Source organism: Lacerta agilis, chromosome 12, assembly GCF_009819535.1.
Source record: "Lacerta agilis isolate rLacAgi1 chromosome 12, rLacAgi1.pri, whole genome shotgun sequence".
In the NCBI taxonomy this organism is placed as follows: Eukaryota; Metazoa; Chordata; class Lepidosauria; order Squamata; family Lacertidae; genus Lacerta; species Lacerta agilis.
The window spans coordinates 50706184-50724019 of record NC_046323.1 but is presented as its reverse complement, the minus strand read 5'-3'; the positions used below and the strand labels follow the sequence as shown (position 1 = coordinate 50724019).

The window sequence follows — 17836 nt, the reverse complement described above, 5'->3', positions numbered from 1 at the left end:
AAGTATAAGTAATAGTCATTTCCCCCCTTACGTTACCAATGAAGCAATATAAGATGTTGGTATGTTGGTGAATATGGGATGTTGAAATCCATGGCTGCTTCTGAAACCCTACGGAAGTCAAGATTTCTGTAGGTTCCGTATGGCACACCTGTGAAACTGCTGCCATCATCACAGCTACTGCACATTCTACCTCAAAGCAACTTTTGCATTTTAGTCCCTCTTTGATATAAACTTCTGTGGGGTCAGAGATGAAGGATGCAGACGTGAGAGATTATTATAATTGAAACGCTATGTTATATTTCCAGTCCCACACTAAGAAATTTCATTCATGGTCCATGTAAAACCTAGTTCTGGAAACAAGGGAACATTTAGACATTTGTCTCACTTTTTTTTTTTTTTGGCTGGTTATCCCTTCTTCTTTGTTGCTTTGCTCGATGAAGCACAAAAGGAGAATTGTGACGTAAGCTCATTGGTCTTGATGTCTCCCATTCCAGAGCCTGCTGCAGTGACCGCAGTCACTCGACCTTTGTCTGATAAGTCTGCCGTGGAAGGGGAGAAGACTCGTTTAGAGTGTGAATTGTCCAAAGAAACCAAAGAGGTTGCTTGGCTCAAAGAAGGAAAACCAATCCAGCCTGGCGGGAAGTACGAACTCATCTCAGAAGGCAAAAAACAGGCCCTCATCATTCATGGCTTTAAAGCTGAAGATCAAGGATCATATACCTGCATGGCCTCTCCTGACGTCAAAACATCTGCCAAACTTTCTGTTGAAGGTACATTTACGCCATCATTTTCACTGCTTTAGTAACCATCCCAGTCTAAAAGTGGTCTTGGAATTTATTCTGAAAAACATTTCAGTGTTCAAGTTTTTGGGGGGTTTTTTTGTTCCATGCTATTGTTTCTCTACCGTTTGCTGACCTGGTTTTGTCCAGGTGTTACAGACATTAACTCCCATCTCCCAACACAGCCTCCTACTGTGCTGCATGATGTCAGATGTACTCCAAAATATTTGGAGGGCACCAAATTTGCAAAGACTGCTCTATCATAATGCTGCGTTAGCCTCTTGGGTGTTACTTTGTGAATATGTCACTGAACACAAGGGAGGGCAATTGAGAGCAGAGGCAGCATAAACTTATTGGGTGAAGATTTTCTCAAAGAGTGCTGAAAAATAACTGTGAAAGGGGGCATAGAAAATGTTCACAAATACTGAGTAGTTTCAGCTTAGCATAAAACCCCACCCCCTATATAAAGTTGTATCAGTGCTTATAGCTGTGGGGAAAAGTGAGAATGCACTTGCTTAAGCAGTTGCCATGTTCTCTGCAGCACCTCAATGCCAACACTGCTATTGAAATTTATTTTATTTTCATTTATCGAAAGTGTTTCTAAACCACACATCATCTAACACCAGAGCATATATGGACATAATAAAATGTGCACAAATCATACTAAGGTGTGTGTCTGGCACATAATTGCATTATCCATGCTAGGGATGGAAGGATCTGCCTGTTTCATTTCTTAATTTTTCATATTTCAAGTCACAGCTCTCCACATTTTACTGTCATTTGCATTTTCCCCGGGGGGGGGGGGGTTCCTCTTAAAAATTCATCAGCATTTTAGTGTGAATTTCTCCGAATAAACACATTTTAATATGCAGTTTTGACTAATGTGCACACCTTTTGTAAGCAATTTCTCCTAATATATGCATTTTGGTAAACACTGTTTGGTTGGCGAACTGCATAGAGAAAGTGCAAATTTCAAAGGATAGCTGTGGCTCAGTCCACATATCGTTTCAAAAAGTGTGAATGTGATTCTGCTTCAAATGAGGCCTGAATCAAATTTCTTCCCCCATTCATGGTAATTTGATTCTTTGCTTTTTTTATTCATTTGCAGTAAGAGATAGCAATAGAAAGAACAATTGGTTTTGCTGAACTTATGGGCATGCATTGTCTCCCAAAATGTATTTTTTTGGAACTGCTCCTTCAACCTTCTAAGAGGTTTACATGCTATATAATATTACATTATATAGCTCTGAAAGTCACAGGATTTTATCTTGATGTTAATCTGGTCGTCCTGCTGCTTCTTGGTGTAACCATGAAACTGTACTATTCTGTTTCTTTTAGTGTCAACTGTGTCAATGTTAAAAGAGGCCACTGAGAAAACCCCCAAGCCTGATGAGCTTGGCGAGATAGCAGATGACCAGATGCAACCCAGTTTACCACCAGAAGCTGCTCAGGAGGGTGACCTCCACCTCCTATGGGAGGCTCTTGCCAAGAAGCGCAGGATGAGTCGGGAGCCAACTCTGGATTCAATCAGCGAATTGCCAGAAGAGGATGACAAACGTCTGAAACAGAAGAAGGAAGAAGCTGAGATCATCCAGTACTACTCGGAGGAATACTCTACTTGTGATGAGTCAGCTAGAGCAGGAGAAGCAGACTTCTCTGTCACCAGTTCAGATGATGAGTCAAGGGCCGGGACACCTTCCCTTATTAACTACCTCAAAAAGGCGAGCACGACCAGTGTTAGCATCAGTGGTCAAGTCCAGACTGTCTCTGCAGGGAAAGTCTCTAAACAGTGGGAGAAAGCAGGTCCTGAGCCAGCTGCTCCTGCTAAGCCTGTTGAACCGGAAGCTGCAGAAGGAGATCTGGATGACCCTTCCTTGTCTCATGCAGCTGTGAAGATCCAGGCTGCTTTCAAAGGGTACAAAGTGAGGAAAGAGATCAAGCAGCAAGAATGCCCAGTGTTTGCCGAGACCTTCAAGGACTTCTTTGGAGAGCCAGGAAGCACCCTCCACCTTGAGTGTGTGGCTCAAAGCAAAACCGACATGAAGGTCCGCTGGCTGAAAGACGGCGATGAAGTTTTGGACGGGCGCCATTGCCACATAGACAATTACAGCGATGGGACCTGCTCCTTGATCATCACTGGGCTGGAAATGAATGACGTCGGCAAATACACCTGCGAGGTATCCAATAAGTTTGGCAAGGCCACCCACAGCGCCAAAGTGATGGTGGGTGCCCCACCTCAAGCACCCGTACGGAAACACAAGGCTGCCAAAAAGCTTCCCGAGAGTGAAGAGAGCTCTTCCGGCAGCGAGTTGGACGATGCCTTCCGTAAAGCAGGGAGGAGGCTTCACAAGCTGTTCAAGTCAAAAATATCCACAGAGATTTCGGACGTGGATGAGGAACTCTTTGTCAGTGCTGATGAGGGAGAGATAGAGGTGGTGGACCACCAGACCTACCGTGAAGATGAGAGGTACATCTACATCAAGTTTGAAGTTATGGCTGAGGCAAAGACGGCTGCTAGCCGGTTTAGAGAAATGTTTGCTGCTATGGGTATTGCTGTTGAGATTGACATCCTAGATCAAGGCTCCAAGAAGGTAGAGCTGCGTATTGGGAAAGCCACACCTCCTGCCCCAGGGCAACTGAGAACCCTGGTGAAAAGACCACCGCCTCCTTTGCTTACATCTGACACTGGTAAGTGACGCATACAGGGCTTTTAGCAGGTCAGGTGGGGCCCATTTGACCAGCTTTTTAAAATCCTAGTTCAGATGCAGATTCCCCAATCACCTGAAATCTCACGGTGGTAGTCAACAAAGTTAGAGTAGACCCACTGAAATTATGTTAGGTCCATTAATTCCAATAGACCTGCTCTGAGTAATATTTAGTCGAGTAATATTTAGTCGGTGATTGGGCCTTAGTTTGCCTACCCATGGCTTATCTTGTCACACTTGTTCCTGGGATTACAAGGAGACTGCAGTTTGAACTTAGCATGGCACCGAAACCAAAAACCAAAAAAGTCACCATGTATAGAGGGAGGGGTGGAGGGAGCTCCAGATACTTTATTGCCACATAAATATGTAGATTTCTATTTTTGTAATTATCCTCCAAACTATTCCAGCTCCCATCTTCATAACTGAACTTCAAAATCAAGAGGTACAGGATGGATATCCAGTCAGTTTTGACTGCGTTGTTATTGGCAAGCCAACCCCCACCATCCGGTGGTTCAAGGATGGGAGGGTTATTGAAGAGGACGATCACTACATGATCAATGAGGACCAGGAAGGCTGCCACCAGCTGATCATTACTGCTGTGGTCCCTCTTGACATGGGCGTCTACCGCTGTCTGGCTGAAAACAGCATGGGCGTGTCTTCAACTAAAGCCGAGCTGAGAGTGGACTGTGAGTATTACCCAGTGACACAGAAATACTCAAGTTCAATAATGATGACCTGGAATAATAATAATAATAATAATAATAATAATAATAATAATAATAATAATATTTATTTGTATCCCATCCTCCCCGGCCAAAGCTGTGCTCAGAGCGGCTAACAACAAGTAAGAATAGCACACTGTACATAAAATCACACAGTTTATTAAAATACATTCTAAAATCACTTCAGAATCAAATTAATGGCAACCATTGGGTTAGAGTTCTATGAGGATTACAGAAGGAGAGAGGGGGTCAGTCTGTGCCTTGGCCAAAGGCCTGGCAGAACAGCTCCGTCTTGCAGGCCCTGCTGAAAGATGTCAAGTCCCACAGGGCCCTAGTCTCTTGTGAGAGTCCGTTCCACTAGATCAGGGCCACGGCCGAAAAAGCCCTAATTCTGGTCGAGGCCAGCCCAACCTCCCTGTGGCCTGGGATCTCCAATATGTTTTTATTTGAAGACCGTAAGGTCCTCCGTGGGACATACCAGGAGAGGCGGTCCCGTATGTACGAGGGCTTTAAAGGTTAAAACCAGCACCTTGAACCTGATCCTGTATTCCACCGGGAGCCAGTGCAGCTGGTATAGCACCAGGTGAATGTGATCCCGTGGCGAGGACCCCGTAAGGAGTCTTGCCGCGGCATTCTGCACCCGCTGGAGTTTCTGGGTCAGTCTCAAGGGCAGCCCCATGTAGGAAGTGTGAAATGCATCACAACCAGTGTGGCCTATCACACATGAGTAAATGAATAGGGGGCTGTCAAATTCAAAGAGGTTGGTGAGATCATTGTCAGTTTAGAAATAGGCAAATGCTCATTGTGGGTGAATCCATCCCTAGTTTGCTATGCATTCAGGGCACTCCACACACCACAAAATTCCTGTGTGAGAGGCATGAACAAGCTCCTGGTATGCAGATCATTGTAAACAACAAGTACCTGTACTGGGAAGCCGCAGTCAATCACAGTTTTCTACCTTAAATATAATCAGCAACCCCTCCCCACATAAAATTTTATGATAGAGGCATAAAATCATAGAATTGTAAAGTTGGAAGGGGCCATAGCATCAGAATTGTAGTATTGGAAGGGACTCCAGTGTTCAACATATGGCTGCAAACACACACTGATTCCTACATGCAACTGAAGGATTTTAAAAACTTGTGGACAGCAAACATTTTCTCCTTGTACTCTTGTGAGCCTCCCTAGAAGATGGATCCTTACCCCTGCCTGCAATGTGTTGGAACAGTCCGAAAGGTCTTTTGAACAACACCTTCTGGGGCTCTCAGTAACTCCACTTGCACTTCCTCCGTTTTGCTGCTTAAGTGGCAGTATACAGGTGAAACTCGAAAAATTAGAATATCGTGGAAAAGTTCATTTATGTAAGCAATTGTTTTCATTAGCTACTGGAGTTTAATATATGAGATAGACTCATGACATCCAAAGCGAGATATGTCAAGCCTTTATTTGTTATAATTGTGATGATTGTGGTGTACAGCTGATGAAAACCCCAAAGTTAATTTGGGGTTCTCATCAGCTGTACAACATAATCATCACAATTATAACAAATAAAGGCTTGACATATTTCGCTTTGCATGTCATGAGTCTATCTCATCTATTAGTTTCACCTTTTAAGTTGAATTACTGAAAGAAATGAACCTTTGCACAATATTGTAATTTTTCGAGTTTCACCTGTATTTTGAGAGTAAACCATTGATGCTGCCAGAGGACTGGTGCAAGGTCCCAACCAGTGGCGGAGCTTCATGCTCCGGCACCGGGGGGCGGAGAGCAGGCGGGGTGGGGCTGGTGCGCTTCCCAGGGGCGTGGCGCACCACTCACAGGGGGTGGCAGGTGTCCTGGGGGCGGGGCACGCTGCCTGCGGGGGCATGGCGCCCAGCATGGGCAGGGGGGCAGCCGCGATGGCACCCCACCGGGATCGCACTGCTGGGGGCAGTGTGCTCCCCCCGCATTCCTCTTCCTCTGCCACTGATCCCAACACAACCTCCTCTCTGCACAACTGCCTGGGCCTCCCATCAGTTGCCTCTGTTAGTACTCCTGACATGAAGCAACACACAATGTTTGGAATTTTTTCTTTTCCATTTGTTAGTGACCAGTACAGACTACGATACAGCAGCAGATGCAACAGAAACTTCATCCTACTACAGCGCCAAAGGGTATCTCTCCAGGTAAGCACCACCTTTACACTGGAAAACATTACATTGTCATCACAATATTAGTACCGTATATAAAACCAATATTGGTATATAAAAGATTGGTATATAAAAGAATTGGAAGGGGCCACGAGGGTTATTTAGCCCAACCCCCTGCAATGCAGGAATCTTTTGCCTGATGTGGGGCTTGAACCCACAACCCTGAGATTAAGAGTTTAATGCTCTACCAACTGAGCCATCCAGCAGCTGATTGTGGTCACAGGAACCTTCTGCAGTGGCCACAGCTCATGGGAAGCTGTCTTTTTCACCGGAGCATTGGGTTGTATGTCAAACGTTTCATTTATTCCTCCCCGCCTGAACCAGCCGTGAACAAGAAGGAGTGGAATCGATGACTGAAGAGGAGCAGCTGCCACAGATTCTAGACGAACTTCACGACATCCATGTAGCTCCCGGAGCAGCTTTGGCCAAATTCCACCTGAAGGTGAAAGGTAACCAAAACTCCCCACCTCTGCTGTGTGTCAACTTTTGGCAGAACCCACTTACTTTTTCATAACACGTATCTACAATTTATGATTATGATTATATTTATTACCCACCCTTCACCAGCAGGTCACAGTACATTTCTTCAGTATGTGAGATGTAGCTGGAGCTATGTTCATATTCTAAAGATGAATTTCTGACCCAGTGGGTGTCATCTAGCTAAATAGATACTCTAGTGCAAGGATTTCTGCTTGTACAACAAAATTTCTCCTTTCCATGCCTCCTGTGTCCTCCCCAAATCTGCTCTGGAGAGTTGGGGGGGGGGGGAGCCCAGATCAGAAGGTGCTTGGGGAGGGGGAGCTATTTTGCTCAACCTTCTGTGAACAAATCTGTTTAGTTGAATAGCGCCTATTGTTACTACTCTTTCCTTGGAAGGGTACATGTGTGTTCACAAGAGCTAAACATGGGGGCTAGGAAATATAACCAATCTCTTCTGACTTTTATTTTATTTTACATGCCTTTCATATAGGTTACCCACAGCCTCGCCTCTACTGGTTCAAAGATGGTCAGCCGCTGCATGCATCGGACCGACTCTTGAAGACAGACAAGAGAGAGTTTCATGCCCTTGAAGTTCTCAACGTTACAAAGCAGGACGCTGGTCAATATTCTGTATTTATTAGGAACTCTGCTGGTTCAGCGTATTCAGCGGCCAGGTTGCTTGTCAAAGGTTAGTTGGGTGATGCTGAAATGGTGGCTTATGGTGTGCCCAGAAGTGTGTGTGAGGCCGAACGCTCTCAACAAGAATCACAAAAGCATGATATATTGCTTCCCCAGTACCAAACAGTCTACAAAACAAAATATAAAATTAAAATAAGGGATAAAACAAAATTGATTTGTAAAAATGTTACATGGAAAAAATACGAGAGAGACATTGCACTACCTTTGCAAATCAAGAAAATCTTCAATAAAAAATACTTTAAAAAATAATAATAAGGGATAGCCAACTGGCAGAACAATTCCTCTGGCTCCTGGGCACCAATTCCCCTGGCTCCTGGGCACCAAATATCTAGTAGGAGGTGCACCAAATATCTAGTTTTATTTTTGAGCTAGAAATTAGCAAAATGGTAGGGTAGTAGTTTGTCTCCCACACCCCACTCACATTATTCTTTGCTAATATTCTCCTTATTAAATGCCATGGTTTCACTTTGTAGCCACATCTTCTTCCTACATAATTTAGTCAAAGGTGATCCATCTAATCATGGAACAAGTCTCTATGGCCCACTAGGTTTGGCTGTGTGTTGATGTCACGGAGATGAATGAAGACCCTAGCAGGCAAAGGCAATGAAAATGAATTAAGTAGACATTTTCTCAAGGCACTCATTAAAAAAAATGTGAATAGCTTCAACTCTACTCTAATTTTAATTGTTGTTTGGTAAAAAGTGGATCCACAATTTTCCTACAAGGGGAATTTCCCCCTCCAGAAGCTAAAATTTCTTTGGGTTTTATAGGTAATGCAAATGTTTGTGCCCTATTGTTTTGAACTCTTACTGGTAACCGGGACCATTTAAAGAATCTGACCACCTGTGAAATGCTTTGGATTTGTAGCAAAATGGACCCACAGAACTCTGTCTAAAGAAGAGAACAGCCCCACCCTCCAAGAATTCAAAAGTTGGCCATGCCTTAGAGCAGATGGACACAACCCATCAAATCGTTGGTGGGTTAGCTGGATGTTTAATGTGGTGCCAAAAAAGAAATGGGGATCTTCGTTAGACACATGGATCACTTCCAGGCTAGGGTTGCCATATTTCCAAAGGAAGATTAAACAATGTTGGTGTAAGGTCCTCAGTTAATTGCTCATGAGTGACCAGCCAAACTCCGTAGCTTCTTTTTAATGGTTTTATTGTGCAAAACTATTTACAGTGCAGAGCTAACAAATCACGTCTGTCTCATCCATCAGCAGAATCCGGGAGTGCCCCTTTCCAGTCCCCCCCCCCCCAGCATAAGAGTCTAGGGATACGAAATCCCCTCCTTCTTTCCCTACGTTGCACCCCTCTGCGCAATTGGGGGGATGGAAGTGGCGTGCCTCCCTCTGCGCCAGCGGGGTGTGAGGTCTCTCTAAAATCCCCAGAGCCTTGGCTGCCACTTCCCTGAACCTCCTCCCCTTCCCCACTTGAGGCATCGCTGCTGCTCCTGCTGGAAGAGGAAGTGCTGCTTCTCAGGTGTTGCTGAGGCTCTCTGTAGCATCCCGAAAGCCCTTGCACCACCCTGCGCTGAGCCGGGGACAGTTCCCTGACAGTTGGTTATTTAATGAGCATTCGTCCTGATTTGGTTGTGAAGAGGTTAGGTGATGTGTCAAAACAAGTGTTGACCCCACACTTTCCAGTGCATTTTCCTGCCACTCTCCTGATCACAAAAAGGCCAATATTTTGCAGAAGCAGGCTTCTTGCACAGTACCTCTCAGCCAGCTATAATTGTGCAGCCTGAATTTGCTGGTATGTGACCGAATCCCACTCAAAATTAGCAACAGTATGAAAGCCCCTTTAGTGGAAATTGAGGCCTAGCACTTGCATTTTGTACAGCGCGTGTGGGCTCATGTGATCTAGGGATCTGTCACCTGATGGTGCTGCTGTTCTTTCAATTTTGCAGGGCCTGGTGAGGAAGAAGAGAAGCCCACAAGAGGTGAGAAAAGAAACAAGAGGAGCTGGTGGGAACAAAGGTCTTGGCTCTCCTTGCTCTGAGGCTGCCTTTTCAAAGCTGCGAACTCTAGAGCAGCCCCAGCTCCGTGGAGCTTAGTCCTCCTTGACTATTGCCACGTCACATTTATATGTTTTCCTCTGAACAACTTAATTTTCAGATGTTCATGAGCAGCTGGTGCCGCCAAGGTTCTTGGAACGATATACCAACAAAAAAGTGAGGGGAGGTGCCAGCATCACCCTTTCAGTGAAAGTTGAAGGTAAATGAACTTAGAGGCATTCTCCCTACTCCAATTGCCTCCCCCCCCCCATTGATTTTGGCTATCAATGCATGCTTTGCTTTCCAGCATACACAAAGAGAGGTCCTTGCCCCAAGGATCTTGCCTCTAAAGTTTGACACTGGGAAGAGGAAGGGAAGGAAAGGGGCAGTGTTTTAGCAAGGAGTTAATACGAGTAGATTCATTTTAATGAATTAAGACTGTGCAGCATTCCCCCCCCCCAATGCATTTTTAGGCTGTGGACCACCCTGAGTCCTCTGGATGAAGGGTGGTGTACAAATTTAATAAATCATCATAATTTGTTGAAATATTTATAGACCACACTTTCATAAGAAAACATCACATAAAATTACAATAAGATAAAGAAAGAAAGAAAAACCAGTAACAGCACCAGCCAAAACATGAATAGAAACTGGCTGGTAAAAAGGAAAGGTTTGTTTGAATAACACCGTTTTTAGGATATGTCTAAAAACACAGACTGTATGGGGGTGGCATAGCTCATTAGCATGCCAGAGGCTTGTTCATTGTTGGAATTAACAAGACTAGTCACTTTACCAACTAAGAACAGCCATGCAACATGACCCACAGAGAAGAGAAAGAACTGTCAATCTGACCATCTTTTCTCTTTTCTGGCCAGGTGAGGTTTCCAGAGTTGTGGATGAAGACTGGGGTGCTAAGCAAAGACTTTGTGCAAATGGAGGGACTTGGGAAGGGAGGTTATCTGGTAGACCAAAAGAAATGATATGCTAATAGCACCCTCATTCCCCCCACTTTTTTTAGGATGCCCACCACCCTCAGTGACTTGGCTGAAGGAAGAGTACCATGGAGAAGACATCCTTTGGATCAAGCCGGATACTCCAGGCTATAAACTTGCCAGCTCCAACATGCATCATAGTCTCATCTTGCTCGATGTGAAGAAGGAGTTCAGCGGAAACTACACCTGCATTGCATCCAATCAGGCTGGGCAGTCCATCTGTAGCTCCTCCTTAGAAGTCCTGGATGGTAAGCGCTTCACCAACTTCTCTATTTCCATATTTATATGTGCTGGCTGTTTCATTAAAATTGGCTTCACACTAGTCATAACCTCTGGGTTTCTGCGTGGTCACCAATAGCCATGGAAATACAACTTAACATGTACAGAGCCTGTATACTCCCCACCACCCCAAAAATAAAAACAATATTGCTTCCCCCAACTTGTGAAAAAGTCACAGGATCTTGGAAGAAGGATAAAATCTGATGCAAATGAGCTTCTACTGAGGTTTCGAGTTCTCCCTTGCCATAAGCTGAACTGCTTTGATATCACAGCAGCCCAGAGTCCAGAGCTCTGTGCTTAGTTTATCTGTAAGTTCTACAGGTGAAACTCGAAAAATTAGAATATTGTGGAAAAGTTCATTTATGTAAGCAATTGTTTTCATTAGCTGCTGGAGTTTAATATATGAGATAGACTCATGACATGCAAAACAAGATATGTCAAGCCTTTGTTTGTTATTATTGTGATGATTATGGCACGCAGCTGATGAAAACCCCAAAGTTGAAATTGTTAATTTGGGGTTCTCATCAGCTGTACGCCATAATCATCACAATTATAACAAATAAAGGCTTGACATATCTTGCTTTGCATGTCATGAGTCTATCTCATGTACAGTGGTGCCCCGCTAGACGAAAATAATTCGTCCTGCGAAAATTTTCGTCTAGCGGGATTTTCGTCTAGCGAAGCGGCAATGACAGCCCCGCTCCGCTAAACGAAAAAAAAAGACGAAAATTTTTCGTCTTGCGAAGCAGCCCCATAGACTTTTTCGTCTAGCAGGGCAGCTTCCGCTAGACGAATGCCGTTCGTCTAGCGAGTTTTTCGTCTAGCGAGGCATTCGTCTAGCGGGGCACCACTGTATTAGTTTCACCTTTTAAGTTGAATTACTGAAAGAAATTAACCTTTCCACGATATTGTAATTTTCCGAGTTTCACTTGTATACATGTTCATGAGAAGGAAAGGTTAAGGAGTACAGTCATACCTCTGGTTGCGTTTGCTGCAGGTTGCGTTCGGCATGGGTTAGGAATGCATCGAGCCCAGAAGTACCGGAACGCAGATTCGGCACTTCAGGTTGCAGACCTTTCAGGTACCTTTAAGGTTGCGAATGGGGCTCCGGAACGGATCCCATTCGCAACCAGAGGTACCACTGTAAGGCCTACGCACATCTGGAGTGGAATCCCTAAGATGGTTGGCTGGCGCTTTGTACGCCTCCTTCCAGCAACTCCTGCAGCCAAGCTGGTGTCAACTGTATTGCTCCACTTTCCTTTGGACCACATCAGCCAGGCTGAGTCTTGTCATCTGGGCGGCCCAGGACCTCCAGACACACTGGCCAGACTTGAGCACCGGGGAAGTCACTGCAGAGCTGCTAATGCAGTGGGTTGACTTCTTTCCATTGTCTCTCGAGACAGATTGCAACAAAAAGAAGTCAGTTCTGGTCCTGCTGGGGACACCGAACACAAAAGGCCTGGAAATAGGGGAGCACTACAGGCCACCCATCATTATAAGGCAAAATTGCTTTCAGTTAAAATGGTGACATCTAACTTGAGCCAAGGCAGGGTAGTTGAATTTCAATATCTGCAGCCTCCCTCACCCATAACACCAACAAAGCTTGGGAAGGATGAGAAATGTTCCCCAGCCTGAGACACGCCTGCTGATAGGTTTGCTGTCATTCATTCCCTTGCAGTGAAAGAGGCCGAGGTTCTGACCCAGGAGCGTGTGATGGTGACAGAGGCCATCATGACATCACTTGGGTAAGTGGGAGGCCGTGTGGCCAGAGGTTAGGATGCTGCATGGGGAGACTAGGAAAAAAAACTGAACGCGTCTTAAGATTTTCAGACTGGAACCTCACTGCAGATCGTGTTCTTCTCCCCCTCCCTTTCCCCTTTTTGTTTTTGCTGCAGGTATGAAGAAAAGGAAAAGAAAGAACATGGGTAATGTCTGAAAGTTCTTGTTAACACGTAGTGATATTGGCGATGCTTAAAACTTTGTGTTATTCAATTACTGAATTCTAATTTTGCTATCCTTTAAAATGCATTTCCCCCTGTAAAGATGGTGTGGCAGAACCCACACTCTGCAACTCCCTGCCTATTGAACTCACTGCACTCTTTTTGGCCCCTGCTAAAAACATTTTTCTTCAGGGAAACTTTCCCAGAAATGTAGAGTGTTGGTTTGCATTTTAATCTGTTTTCAGTTGATCACTGATTTTTATTATTTTCTTGAATGTTTTAAGCAGATTTTTTAAAACCGTTTTCACTGATAATTTTGTTTTCTTCTTTTTGCAAACCACTCTGAGGGATTTTGTTTGGGGGGGAGGGCAATCAAGTGGTGTATAAGTTTTATGAATTTTTAAATTTTATCACAGCTTGGGACCAGTGTACTTGAGATTGCCTGGCCTCTGTATGCCTCCTCAACCACTTCGCTAAACACTTTTTTGTTTGTTTGTTTCAACAAGCCTCTCGGGACATATAATCTGTGCACAGTTACTTTAAAATTTGCTCATTTTATCTGTGTATCATTGATAAACATTGTAAATTGTTTTGATGTATGCTGCTTAGGGATTTTTTTAAAAAATTACTAAGCGCTTTATAAATTCCCATATATTTATGCCTTCCCTTTTCTCTTCCTTAGAGTCGGGATTTCTGTACAAGGCAGAAAAGGTATGAGAAGCTTCGCCTGTGCTTTAACTTCAAAATGTTACTAATATCGATCACAGTTTGCTGTTCCATATATCATTCTCTAATATGAATTATGTAGTTTACAGCTGTAGTCTTGATTAAATAAATGTTTTTTTCACTGAAAAAAAATGGAAAAGAGAGAAGAGGCCTGGTTTAAAGGTTATGGGTTTTCAGGTTCATGCAGTTCAAATGCAAATTAAATTAATTGCTTTGAATCAGGGGTCAGCAAACTTTTCAGCAGGGGGCCGGTCCACTGTCCCTCAGATCTTGTGGGGGGCTGGACTATATTTTGAAAAAAAAGAAAAGAACAAATTCCTATGCCCCACAAATAACCCAGTGATGTGTTTTAAATAAAAGGGCACATTCTACTCATGTAAAAACGCGCTGATTCCCGGACCGTCCGCAGGCCGGATTGAGAAGGCGATTGGGCCAGATCCGGCCCCCGGGTCTTAGTTTGCCCACCCATGCTTTAAATCTGCAACTAGCTACCTTCCCATTCAACCAGGAATTGTATCTCTCAGGCAAGGTATCATGTCAGTTGTTCTGGTGACACTTAGGGTAACAGATACTAAACTACTAAATGTGTTTGCATCATGTCAACCATGGGAGGGTGTTCATGCCTCTCAAATAGGGGTTCTCATTTCAAAATACCACCCTGCAGGACTCCACCCTTTCTGATTCCTGCTTTCAAGTATTTTGAAGTGATTGTTTTGATTTATGCAACTGTGCACCATTATACCTCTTGCAAGGCTTGTACATCTTGTATCCTGGCATCTGTAGTGAAGTACAGATGTCTCAGGAAAAATACGCCATAAAAAGTGGAAAGGATGGTAAAAATGTTTTCATGCTACTGTGTGTGTGTGTGTGTGTGTGTGTTTGTGTTTGTGTATCTCTTTCCCCATATATGTAATCCAGTGCTTGCCTTCTCACTCGTAATATGTTTATTGGCTGCTCATCTCTGTAGCAAGAGCTTGGGCTATTTTTCTCATGGTTTTGCATTATTAACAACAACAACAACAACAACAACAACAACAACAACAACAACAACAACAACAACAAATTTATTTGTATGCCACCCATCTGACTGGGTTGCCCAAGCCACTCTGGATAGCTTCTCACAAAATATAAAACACAGTAAGACATCAAACATTAAAAACTTCCCTAAACAGGGCTGCCTTCAGATGTTTTCTAAAAGTCAGATAGTTGTTTATTTCCTTGACATCTGATGGGAGGGTGTTCCACAGTGTGGGCGCCACCACCGAGAAGGCCCTCTGCCTGGTTCCCTGTAACTTCACGTCTCACAGTGAGAGAACCCCAGAAGGCCCTCAGAGCTGGTCTTTAGTGTCAGGCCTGAACGATGCAGGTGGAGACACTTCTTCAACACCAACACTTTCAATTGCGCTCATAAAAGTACTGGGAACCAATGTATATCCTTTATGACTGGTCCCAACAGCTGTTCCCGGTCACCAGTCTAGCTGCCACATTCTGGTTTTAGTTGTAATTTCTGAGTCACCTTCAAAGGTAGCCCCACATAGAGCGCATTGCAGTAGTCCAAGCGGGAGCTAACCAGAACATGTATCACTCTGGTGAAACAGTGCACAGGCAGGTAGGATTTCAGCTGGTGTCCCAGATGTTGCTGGTAGACAGCTGCCCTGGACACAGAATTATGTCAATCATGAATTGTGTCTGTGTTTGCTTCCCTCCTTTATAGAGTCTCTGGCATTCATTGCTAGGGTTGCCATATTCCCAGAAGTGAAAATACAGACAAAGTTATTGAGCTTTTTTTGGGGGGGGGGGGTTGTTAAAGTTGTTGAGCCCTAGTCACACTACTGATCGAGAGGGGTATAAGCAGCTTCCTATGTTCCTATGACTTCGTGGCTTAAGCATCTCACTCTTCTTTGACAGGGGAACTTATGGAAGGTGAAGCTGTTCGGAGCCACATTTCACTTGCTGAAGTTGGGACTGAAGAATTCCTCCAGAAACTGACATCGCAGATCACAGAAATGGTGTCTGCAAAGATTAGCCAAGGTAACAGCTTGTTTGAGCATGTTGACAGTCAGTTTTCAGTCTGAGACAGAAGCATACATGCCAGACTAGCTCATGTTTATTGGCTTGCCATTGGACCTTTTTCATATACTTTCCTACGCAAATTTCAAAATGCTAGTGTGGAAATCTCAGAATTGGCATTTAGGAAAGAGGAGGTTGGCACTAATCACGACAATAATTAACAGTCACATCCAACATCAGCCAAGTATTCAGACTGGAAAGTTTAGACTTGTCTTTATGTTGCTGTTTCTGGATTTGATTCCACTGTGGCTAGTTTGGGGTTTTTAATTGATTTAAAGGCATTTGATTGCTTTATAGTGCAAGTTCCCTTGAGGACATGGTTCTAAGTTAAGAAGTAGGGTATAAACTAAGTGTTTGAACAGAAGCATGCTTTTTCATAAAACAAAGCAATTATTTGCTAGGAGTGTATTGTAATTGTTTGTGTTTCCACTGTTTGTGTTTCCACTTCAGCCACACTTCAAGTACCTGGAGCCGACAGTGACGATGAATCAAAAACGCCGTCTCCATCCCCACGACACGGCAGGTCCAGGCCTTCCTCAACTGCTCAGGAGTCTTCCTCTGAATCTGATGAGGGGGATGCAAGGGGAGAGGTATAACGTCTGCATAAGTGAACTGGATGCATGCCCAAGGAAGAGAGATTTAGCACAGAACATTCCATGAGTTCCCCAGAATATAACAAGGCACTGCAGCATTGTATCTCAAACTAGCATTGCAATCGGTGTGGACAGGTGTTACTGTGTTGGGCCAGAGAGTTGAGACCTATTGTCTGATCCACAGGAATAATACAATGGGTCAACCAAATGCTTCCCTTCCCCACCAATCCCAAATGAAGCCAGTTTGCCTTACAGGTGTACATTCCTAGTACAGACTTTCAGTGATTTTTTTCTGGAGGCATACAGGGGTACACACACCCCTGAACATTTTGGCCTCATTGAGGGGCAGTATTTCAATATGATTAGGAAAATGAGTGTACCCCTAAACATTTTTTTAAAGAAAAAAAGCACTGCAGACTTTCTATCACCAGTTCATAAAGGTGTGTTCTTCATGCGGTGAGGGTAATTTGGAAGACTGTTTTTGGGCTTGAGAAACTGGTTGGACGGAGTACGTTTGAGGTGAAAATTGTTTCACAATAGAAAGAGCTCCCGATCATGAGATTAGTAACTCTAGTGTAAAATTTTAGGTGATGTTGATCTGTGGCTGGAGATAGATACCGTTTTGGCTAGAAGCAGGCAGCCTATGGACATTCGGACCACTATTGCTTTTGGTAACCCTCTTGCACTGCCATGTATTTCGTTCAAGTAAGAGCAAATTTGGGATTAGCTGAAGTACCATATACTGTAGTGCAGGGTTTTGTATTAAATGTTCCTCCTTATTTTTTTACAGCATCTGGTGCTGCACATTGCCGCAACAAGCGGAATCATTGATAAGTGGTCCACAAAGACCATCAGTAATTTTCAGTTGAGGGGAAGAAGTTGGGAACCACTGATCTAGCCAATCCTTGGCTGGGTGGGATTTAATCAAGGGCTGAGTCCAGTAAAACCAGACTAACGCTCTCTGTAATTCTAGATGCAGCCAGAAGCAGCTGATTGTGGTAGTCAGTCTTTCTAACGTCACATCCACCACTGCACATTGAAAGCACATGGCTTCCCCCAAAGAATACTGGGAACTGTAGCTTGTAAAAGGTGCTGGGAACTATAGCCCTGTGGAGGGCAAACTATAGTTCCCAGGACTTTTTGGGGGGCAGCCATGTAGTTTAAATGTATGGTGTGGATGTGATCTGAATATCAAGTATGCTTTCTGCAAATTGGTGTCCTTTTCCTATAAAAACATATACTGAAAACACCGTCTTCCTACAGATTTTTGACATCTACATGGTTACAGCAGACTACTTGCCCATGGGTGCTGATCGTGAAACCATCAGCCTGAAGGAAGGACAATACGTGGAAGTCCTGGATTCGGCTCATCCTCTGAAATGGCTAGTGAGGACCAAGCCCACCAAGTCCAACCCATCCAGGCAAGGTTGGGTTTCTCCTGCCTATCTGGATAAGAGGTTAAAGGTGAGAATCATCCATGTTTGAGTTCTCCAACATCATATTCCTTTTGCTTCTCTGGTCCTTAAATTTCCTCGGGGAAATACAGACAAGCCAAAGTTGTATAAACAATTTACCGCATTTTTCGCTCCATAAGACACACTTCTTTCCTCCTAAAAAGTAAGGGTAAATATTTGTGCGTCTTATGGAGCGAATGGTGGTCCCTGGAG

The 17836-nt window shown here is 44.1% G+C and overlaps 1 protein-coding gene across 1 annotated transcript in view; it reads left to right on the top strand.

Annotated features, from left to right (window-relative positions):
- The window catches only part of OBSCN (obscurin, cytoskeletal calmodulin and titin-interacting RhoGEF), a 216747-nt gene that overhangs the window by 120625 nt on the left and 78286 nt on the right, over positions 1-17836 (top strand). Inside the window, exons 64-78 of the mRNA XM_033166000.1 lie at positions 495-770; positions 2118-3467; positions 3892-4170; positions 6293-6371; positions 6720-6844; positions 7366-7563; positions 9483-9515; positions 9691-9789; positions 10588-10809; positions 12519-12585; positions 12736-12765; positions 13463-13491; positions 15415-15537; positions 16027-16166; positions 17433-17633. Of these exons, the coding sequence (XP_033021891.1) occupies positions 495-770; positions 2118-3467; positions 3892-4170; positions 6293-6371; positions 6720-6844; positions 7366-7563; positions 9483-9515; positions 9691-9789; positions 10588-10809; positions 12519-12585; positions 12736-12765; positions 13463-13491; positions 15415-15537; positions 16027-16166; positions 17433-17633 (3251 nt within the window). The remainder of the gene's footprint in view (positions 1-494; positions 771-2117; positions 3468-3891; positions 4171-6292; positions 6372-6719; positions 6845-7365; positions 7564-9482; positions 9516-9690; positions 9790-10587; positions 10810-12518; positions 12586-12735; positions 12766-13462; positions 13492-15414; positions 15538-16026; positions 16167-17432; positions 17634-17836) is intronic.